General features: G+C 42.0%; 2 protein-coding genes across 7 annotated transcripts in view; one reads left to right on the plus strand and one right to left on the minus strand.

Moving 5' to 3' along the window:
* FAM228B (family with sequence similarity 228 member B) overlaps positions 1-2,506 on the minus strand; it is a 26,380-nt gene extending 23,874 nt beyond the window's left edge. For all 3 annotated transcript variants that reach the window (XM_081265301.1, XM_081265300.1, XM_081265299.1), the window contains exons 1-2: positions 1,768-2,506; positions 1,221-1,339 (exon numbers count right to left, since the gene is read on the minus strand). In XM_081265301.1, the coding sequence (XP_081121427.1) occupies positions 1,221-1,339; positions 1,768-2,488 (840 nt within the window). In that variant the 5' untranslated portion in view covers positions 2,489-2,506. The remainder of the gene's footprint in view (positions 1-1,220; positions 1,340-1,767) is intronic.
* PFN4 (profilin family member 4) lies at positions 2,161-6,523 on the plus strand. 4 transcript variants are annotated; one of them, XM_081265306.1, is made up of 5 exons: positions 2,161-2,290; positions 3,103-3,231; positions 3,834-3,971; positions 4,866-4,971; positions 6,132-6,523. In XM_081265306.1, exons 2-5 carry the CDS (start codon positions 3,115-3,117, stop codon positions 6,158-6,160), a joined length of 390 nt encoding a protein of 129 aa, XP_081121432.1. In that variant the 5' UTR covers positions 2,161-2,290; positions 3,103-3,114; the 3' UTR covers positions 6,161-6,523. The 4 variants fall into 4 exon arrangements, with proteins under 4 accessions (XP_081121432.1, XP_081121430.1, XP_081121431.1 ...); XM_081265304.1 differs by lacking the exon at positions 2,161-2,290 and adding an exon at positions 2,291-2,413 and having other exon boundaries at positions 6,132-6,522; XM_081265305.1 differs by lacking the exon at positions 2,161-2,290 and adding an exon at positions 2,393-2,517.
* The last annotated feature ends 2,918 nt before the right edge of the window (positions 6,524-9,441 follow it).

Raw genomic sequence — 9,441 nt, forward strand, 5'->3', positions numbered from 1 at the left:
CTCTCAGATATTATTACCGGGAATGTAAAGTAATTAATGATTTTGGAAATCAATTTGACCCATTATAAAAAGTTAATTTCATTTACCATATGACCCAGTCATTCCTCATCTAGATATCTACTCAAGAGAAATGAAAGCATGTGTCTATAAAACAACATGTATGTGAGTGCTCACAACAGCTTTATTTATAAAAGCCAAAGATGAAACAACCCAAATGTCCATCAGTACAGTGGACAAATTGGGATATACCCATCTAATGAGATAACATTCAGCAAAAAGAGAAATCCAACATTGGTGAACTACAAAATAATTATGATGAGTGAAACAAGCCTGAGAAAAAGACTACATACTGTAAGATTCCATTTGCATTAAAAATGTAAATACAAGGGCTGGGGTTGTGGCTCAGTGGCAGACTGCTTGCCTGGCATGTGTGAGGCACTGTGTTCAATCCTCAGCACCACATAAAAAGAAAATAAAGGTATTGAGTTCACTACAACTAATATATATATATATATATATATATATATATATATATATATATATATATATATTTAAAATGTAAATGTAAATTAAATTATAGTGACAGAAAGCAAAGCAATGTTGCAAGGGGTGAAGAGGTGGATTACAAAAGGACAGAGGGAGATACACACACACACACACACACACACACACACACACACACATCTCCAAACCCCAAAATGTACACTTTAAATATATGCAGTTTATTGTGTCAATCATACCTTAGTAAAACTGTTTTAAAAAAGAAATTAAAACATATCAAAATTTGGGTAAAGCAGTACTTCAAGAATTTACAGCTTTGTTGAGTTAAAAAAAAAAAAAAAAAGTAGCTGGGTGCAATAGCCCAAGCCTGCTCCCGAGGCTGAGGCAGGAGGATTGAAAGTTCAAGGCCAGCCTCAGCAACAGCAAGGCCGCTAAACAACTCAGTGAGACCCTGTCTCTATATAAAATACAAAATAGGGCTGGGGATGTGGCTCAGTGGTCAAGTGACCCTGAGTTCAATCCCTGGTACCCCCCCCCCAAAAAAAAAAAAAAAGAAAAAGAGAGAGAGACAGGTCAACGACCTATATAATTCCACCTTAAGAGGCTAAAAAGTGAAAAAGCAAAGAGACTATTAAAGAGAAACAGAAAGCAACAGAAAAAATACCATGTAGCATAAGCCATCGCCTACTGCATCCACCCACCTAAGAACCTCAACGTACCTCTGTGAAGGCAAGCTGTGGTTCCAACCATTCTTTTGAGCTCTTGACTCTGGGAAGTGTGGCAGTTACCAGATCATGGCTGCCTAGGTTTTTCATTGTGGTCACGAGTAACAGAGACCCTAGAAAAACTAAAAGTCATTTAGTAATTAAAATTCACAGACATCATCTTTTCTGTTTAACAACCAATACTTTTGACTTTGAGCGGATGTGAAATGGGGTTTGAACACTAGCCAGCCACGTTTTTTCTAACAAGAGGCTTCCCCACAAGGTGTGATTTTTTTGTTTTAGACAAGCTCTCACTAAGTCGCTTTGCTGAGGCTGGCCTCGAACTTCCAATTCTCCCGCCTCGGCCTCAAGAGCCGCTGGGCCTGCATCGTGCGCTCTGCGCCCAGCCCCCGCAGGCTTTTGACGGCGTCTCCAGAGCCAGACGTTTTGCAGCAGGTGTGACTCTCTGAACTAACGCCCAACCTCTTCTACTACAAGTACCCCCAAACCAGCCAGCTGGCAACAGCCTGGCCTCGAGGGTCCCGTGTGCAGCGTTCTCTACCTTTTGTAGCCGTGTGTGGGGAGAACTGCACCTTTCTGGCTACCGGCGCGCAGGCCGAGCTCCTTAGAGAAGGGAAGCTGGGGCTTTCGGGCAAAATCTGCGAATCCTCAAACTCTGAGAGACCACAGCCTCCCCATTTCCTGCATTTGCGGCAGAGGCTGTCGGTGGGCGCACGGGCAGATCTAGGCGCCCACTCCGGCACCTGGGGCGCGGGGCGCGCGCGGCCTCCCCAGACCTGGGCTCCGCGCCCTCGGCGTGCACCGGCCACTTGGCTGTGCTGCACCACGCTGGGCCCAGGGCCCGAAAGCCGCCCGCCCAGGCCTGCGGCCTCAGCCCGAGCGCGCGCTTTGGAACGCACGAACGTTCGCTTCCAGTGTCCCCGCGCCGCAGCTCCGCACGGCCCCTCCGCCGCGGAGGACGTCACCAGGCTGCGCTGGGGACGCCGAGGCGGGCGGAGGACTGCGAGACCCGGAGCCGCGCGACGGTCGCGGTTTGGCCGACTGGCCGTAGTCCGTGCTCCACGGTGACAGGCGGCCGTCACAGCCAATCCCGCCGCCTTCGCCCGCGGCGGTTGACCTGCCCGTCCTCGCCACGCCCGCCGTCTCTGTACCCAGGCGTCCGCTCCCTCAAGTCCTCGGTGCCTTGCGTGCGTCTCGGGGCCATCGGGGCTGGAGATTAGCCGCCCGCACCCCGCTCCCAGTCCGGCTCCGACACCCCGCATCCCCGTGACCAAACTACTGGAAGGGAGCGGTGGGGAAGAGGCGTCTGCCCTCTGTATCCCCGCGGCGGATGAGTTGTGCTGCTGAGCACAGTCCAAGATGATGGGTCTTGGGCGGGAAATGTTGGTTTAAGGGACTTTAATGTTGATTTAAGGGACTCCTTTTTACTCCCGGGGGTGTTGATCAGTGTCTATCCTTGGTGCAGGTGCTGGTCAGCGGGAAGGGAATGTTGAGGATTCATAACTCATTTAGCTCCATAGTTTTCCGTTCTGGCTGCTTTGGAGTTCAGGGTTTTGGGTTTGGGGGTGCCACCATGTTGAGTTTGTTTTTAAATCCCAGGTGATTTTCATGCAAACATAACTGGAAAGCTCTGATGCTATGCGATTTTCCAAACAGCCTCATAACCCACTCTGCATGAACAGTGATTTTCTATGGTTCTGTTTTCCTCCTTGAGGGGTGGACACTGGATGATGGGCCACCATTTCCACTCTTCATTTTTTTCAAAGTACCCACGCTGATATTAAAGCTGTAGGAAATGTTTTAGAAACATTTTGCATTCTCAGGCCTTTTAAGAGGTAGCCAGAGTAGATGGCTTCATCTGTAGTTCCCATTTCAGATCTAAGGGAGCATGAGCCACTTGCAGAACTTATTGTTAGATAGTCTCCTGGGAACGAAGCATGTGGACAGCGCAGCCCTCATCAAACTACATGAGCGGAGCGTGTGTGTCGCATCGCCAGGATTTAGTGTAAGAAAAAAAAAAACAAGTTTGGGCATAAGACTTTTAAATGAACTTTTCCTATAAAGAGCTAGGATAATTATATGGGGTTTATGGGCCACATAGTCGCTGTCAGTCATTCTACTTTGCAGGAGTAATGGAAAAACTAAAAGAATGGGTGTGTCTATGTTCCAATAAAACCTTTAAGGGAGGCGGGGAGGGGAGAGGGGGGTTTGCTGGAGATTGAACTGGGGGGCACTTGACCACTGAGCATGTCACATCCCCAGGCCTGTTATTCATTCAGGAGATGAAATTCATGTCCATATTTCATTTAGAGACAGGATCTCACTGAGTTGTTTAGTACCTCGCTTTTGCTGAGGATGGCTATGAATGCACCATCCTCCTGCCTCAGCCTCCTGAGCCCTTGGGATTATAGGTGTGCGCCACCAGCACTGGCTAACATGTTCTTTATAAACACTGAAATATGAATTTAACATGTCACAAGGTGATGTTCTTTTGATTTTTCCCCCCAACCATTAAAAAATGTAAGAACCATCCCCAACTTTCAGACCACAAACAGGCAGTGGCTACTGGCATAGTTTGCTAACACCTGGTCTATTTAACCTTCACAGCTAATGCCTAGTGATGTCCGAACACTTGTGAATGGATTTGCCAAAAACCCTTTGCAAACCCGCAGAGAAGGGTTGTATTTCAAGGAGAAGGATTACAAATGCGTCCGGGCAGATGACTATTCTCTTTATGCTAAGAATGTGAGTGTTCAAAATTTGAAGACAGCTATGTAAAAAGCTTAAGAATTTGACTCTGATTTTCTTTGTACTAAACATCTGTACTGAACATCTCCATAAAACAGATTAACCTCATCACTGCCTCGAACAGTCTAGTGCCAGGAAGGCATATCTGAAAGAAAGTGCTATCAGAAAGCCTTGTTCGACAAGCATTCATTCCAGAATTTATCAACTGAAGCTCACCTGAACTCTCTCTTTCCAGGACAGTCCATCTTCATACTCTACTTCTTCCTCCTTAAAAAAACAAAATGATACTAGTTGATTATTTCTTATCATAAACGCTTAAGACCAGAAGTGTTGCAGATTTTAGAATCTTTCATATTTTGGGATATTTGCAGATATATAAGATCCCTTGGGAATGGTACCCAAATCTAATCATGAAATTTATTTGTTTTATATAAACCTTCTAGACATAGCCTGAAGGTAATGGTATACAAAATTTCAGTGTGCCTGCAACTGTACTGTGACCTGTCACATGAGGTCCATGGGGAATTTTCCACTTCTAGTATTTAAAACTTTGGAGAATTTCAGATTTTGAAATTTTTTTGATTAGGACCTCTTGGTGTTCTCTTACCTATAAGGAATTCAGGAGATGAAATTCATGTCCATTGGATGTCTCATATTATGAGTTCAGCATACTTCACATTCTAAACAAAATAGGCTCCTTTTACAGAGGAGGCAAAGCAACTGAGGCTTTAAAAGGATAAATAATTCCTCCATAGTCATGCAGCAGAAAATGGAGGTGCTAGAATTCAAGCCCAGAGCCAACGAATTCCAAGATGTATTGCCTCTGTGTTATGTCAGTTGTTCCACTGGGTTAGGACCTTTGCAGGGCTTTCTATTTTATTCTTTATCCAGGACAACAGAGGTGTGATTGTTGTGAAGACCCATCTGTTTCTTCTGGTGGCCACTTATATTGAGGGAATGTATCCAAGTGTCTGTGTAGAAGCCACAGAAAAACTGGGTAAGTTTGCCTCCCCATGCCTGTCTTTAGTCCCTGTGTGTCAGGTCTTCTGAATACAAGTAACAGTGACCCAATTCAAACCAGGTAGGGGAGAAAGGAGGAATTTACAGAAAAGATATTGGGACTGTTGAATCACTGTTGAAAGAATAGTCACTGAGTCACAGGCAAAGCAGATGCCAGGAATGGGAACACTCCTAGGACTCTTGTCTCTGCTTCCAACTCAACTTTATTCTGTCTTGTTACAAACTACCTCCTTCATGGCTGGTATCAGGGCCTAGCCTCCCATCCTATCCCTTAATTTCTCTTAGGACCCTGGCTTGACAAGTCCGGGATCATATGATTTATCCCATTATTAATCAGCTATGGAGGAGGGGTGGAATGAGGGAGCAGGTTAAAAAGCAGATAAGTAACTGCTGGCCCACCTTCTCTGAAGGAACCTTTTATAGAAAGTTAACTGGAAGCCAAGTAGCCACCTTGTTGATGTGCATAGCATTCCTCGTCTATGTCTATACCTGCCCCCCCCCAGTACTGAGGACTGAACCCAGGGCTCCATACATGTTAGGCAAGCACTGAACTATACCCCACCAGTTTTTATTATTATTATTATTATTATTATTAGTTGTAGACACAATATCTTATTTGTTTATTTATATGTGGTGCTGAGGATCGAACCCAGTGCCTCACATGGGCGAGGCAAGCACTCTACTACTGAACTACAACCCCAGCCCAAACACCCCAACAGTTTGAAAATTTTATTTTGATATAGAATCTCACTAAGTTTCCCAGACTGGCCTCAAACTTGCAATCCTCCTGTCTCAATCTCCCCAAGTAGCTGAGATTACAGGTGGGCACCATTATACCTGGCTTTGTCTATACATTTTTAATATAGATCTAATAGAGAACTAAGGCAAAATTTGAGCTTAGTAAATAGCAAACTGTTCTGTGTTCTATAGTCTTCTAAATCTCAAATTCTTTTAAAAAATTATTGAAATTACATAAACATTCCTTTAAAATAGTAGACATGTCTTGCAAGGAAAGCCATCCAGTCATCCTTGTGTGTCCAGTGCCTAGCACATAGTAGGCACAACATTATTTAAATAAATAATATGGTAAGATAATTTACTATTCATTAATAATTACCAAGCTATGTTTTCTTTCAGGAGACTATCTAAGAAAAAAAGGACATTAAGTCATAAGAGGACTATAAAAGACAACTTTTTCATTTTAGAAGAAAACTATAGATCCCAAAGAAACAATGTCTTATTTTTGGTTGGAAAACACAAGGCAGAAGATACCCCAAAAGAAGACTGAGTTAAGGGGGCAATTTTTCTTATTTCAATAGATTATCTTTGATTGGAATTACTTGATTAACTTCTTTTTCTTTATTGTTAGTTTTGTTTTATTTTGTTTTGTCTTGGTCATTGGCATGGAGTGTGAGAGCACTGAGAAAACTGTTGGGAGTTTTATCTCTATGAGGCTCTTGTACTCCTAACACCAGATAGACCAAGAATGCAAGGCCCTAACCACTCTTTATCTAGATGACTACTCAGAATGACACTGTAGCAAGCAACCTTAAAAAATGATATGTTTCCCTTCAAGGTAAAGAGCAAACTTGGTCATTGCTTGCTATAAAATAAGTAGAGCCCCTGAGCTCAACATTCCTCTCCTATAATGTAGTTTACTGCATTTGTGACATCCCTCTGGTCTATATCACCAGTGTGGGATCTAGAAGTAAGGGGAACTTAATGCCACCCAGCAATGGGCCACTAGTCAAAGTGTTAGATGAACATTCCATATTCCATCTGAAAACATTTGGTATTATTGACTATTGTACAGGTCTTCTCAAAAATCAGGGATTTCTGACTCTACTTCCCTCACTGCATCCTAGTCCACACTACTTAATAAGAAAAAATGGTCACTGAATGCAGCCTTTCCAAGAAAGGATTCATCTTCTTGGTCAGTTCCTGGATAATGATCAAAATGATAAGTTAGGGGCTAGGGTTATAGCTGAGTGGTAGAGCACTTGCCTCGCACATGTGCGAGGCACTGGGTTTGATCCTCAGCACCACATAAAATTAAAATAAATAAAGATATTGTGTCCATCTTTTAAAAAAACTTTTAAAAATGGTATTTAAAGAGTCATAGAACCATTTTGGAAATTTTGGATTTACCCTGACCATTCCTGGACATGATATATCTTTGTTTCCCCAAAAGGCAACCCCAGGACAGTCTGATTAGTATACTAGTATAACTAGACTGTTAGTATACTCTTCAGATGTTCCCTAGGGAGGGTATGACTTAGACCACTGGCCAAGGCAGAAGAGACCTAGGAAATTCAAACAATTTTTTAAAATTTTTTTTAACTTATCAATGGACCTTTATTTTATTTATATATGCAGTGTTGAGAATCGAACACATGCTAGGCAAACGCTCTGCCATAGAGCCACAACTCCAGCCCCCAAACTTAATTCTTGATTAGCCAGCATGGACTGGCATGATTCTATATCATAAGGGTAATGACTATCTAAAGAGCACGCTGTTTTCCAGGTCCCTCTAACTGTAATACATGGGCCAAGTGGGGATATAATGGGTCCCTAAATTTTGTAAAGCTACCCCTGACCCTCTCATGTCTGACCCTTCCAAATAAAATGTCTGGGTGCAAGTAGGGCATGATTGGAGAAAAATGTAGTTATAGCAACTGGGATGGGATATACCAATTACATGGCCATGGAGGCCCTGGTACCTGGAAAGAGTACATCTTAGACCTCCCAAGATAGGGAAATGCAGCAACGCCTTAATCCTTTTTTTCTTCTAGTGCTGAAGGTCAAACTCAGGGTCTCATGCATGCTAGGCAAATGCTATACCACAGAACTACATTTTCATTCCCTCCTTAATACTCTTTTTGTCCCCTCAACTTGGTAAAATAGTTATATGGTCTACCTTACTAACCTTGGTAAATAGATTGAAATGAAATCTTAGATCCTTTGCAGTTCTTTACACCAATAGGCAGCAAAGTGCAATATTCCAAATTCCAAAGACAGTGTGCTGGGGAAAATCGTGTTTTTTAGTATTTATAAAATTCTCTCATTTTCAGTTTTTGTGTAACAGTTGTAACAGTCTTTCAAAGAACTTATTTCCAGCATCATTCCTTTTCTGAGTGTGGGTGTTAAGAGCCAGAGATTTTTTTTTTCTTGGTCAGCCTTACTACTAGTCCAATTCGTTTGTTAATTCAGTTGCTTGATTCTTATTTTGGATGAAAGCTTACAATGTAAGGATTGTAGGGTGCCAAAAGAAAGGAAAATTCCAAATATTTTAAAATGTAATAACCTTTTCATTCTCTATTGTTCAAAAATGCATCATATGGCTGGGCATGGTGGTGCTCTCTTATAATCCCAGTGACTCAAGAGGCCGAGGCAAGAGAATTGCAAGTTCAAGGCTATTCTCAGCAACTTAGCAAGACTGTGTCTAAAAAACAGAAAGAAGGAAAAAGGAAAAAGAAGGACTGGAAATGTAACTCACTGGTAAAGTAGCCCTGGATTCAATCACCAGTACTGAAAAAAAAAGCATCATAAGTGAAAGAGAATCCTATGAGATTCTTATAACAAAAAGGACAGTCCTGGGGGCTGGGGATGTGGCTCAAGCGGTAGCGCGCTCGCCTGGCATGTGTGCCACCCGGGTTCAATCCTCAGCACCACATACAAACAAAGATGTTGTGTCCACTGAGAACTAAAAAATAAATACTAAAATTAAAAAAAAATAATAACTCTTTCTTTTAAAAAAAAAAATGACAGTCCTTTTCCAATAAGAATGTCAACAGATTTTTTTTTCCTTTCTTTTTTTTGGCACTGGGGATTAAACTCAGGGGCACTCAACAACCATTGAGCAACATCCCCAGCCCTATTTTGTATTTTATTTAGAAACAGGGTCTCACTGAGTTGCTTAGGGCCTCATTAAGTTGCTGAGGCTGGCTTTGAACTCGCAGTCCTCCTGCCTCAGCCTCCTGAGCCACTGGAATTACAGGTGTGCACCATAGATGTTTTTTATAAATGATGTGTGTCTGCAGCTCCAAGATATTAGTGAAAATATATTTAAAGCATGTGATAAGATAAACAGATATGATCAATATAATAGCAAAAAAATATATCGGAATTAACATTTTTACTTTTTTAATCCTCCTGAGTATGTAAGTGTAAACAAGGTGCACTAAATGAAAAAAAAAGATATAATTAATAATCATGATAAGTCTTCAAAAAGCTTATTGGTATAATTCCAGAAACTTAGAACTTGAATGACACTTTTGACTGAGTAACAAATCCTTTACATACTGGATGGTTTCCAAGTCTTCGCCTTTAACTAAATTGGAGCAAGACCTAATTAAGCTGTCAGCTAATCGATCATTGAAAATAATTTTTTATAGATCATTATATGGTTTTTATCATATAACTCAGATATTCAAAGAAGTGGCTGGCA

This window comes from Spermophilus citellus (genome assembly GCF_964194105.1).
Source record: "Spermophilus citellus genome assembly, chromosome: 13".
Taxonomy (NCBI): domain Eukaryota; kingdom Metazoa; phylum Chordata; class Mammalia; order Rodentia; family Sciuridae; genus Spermophilus; species Spermophilus citellus.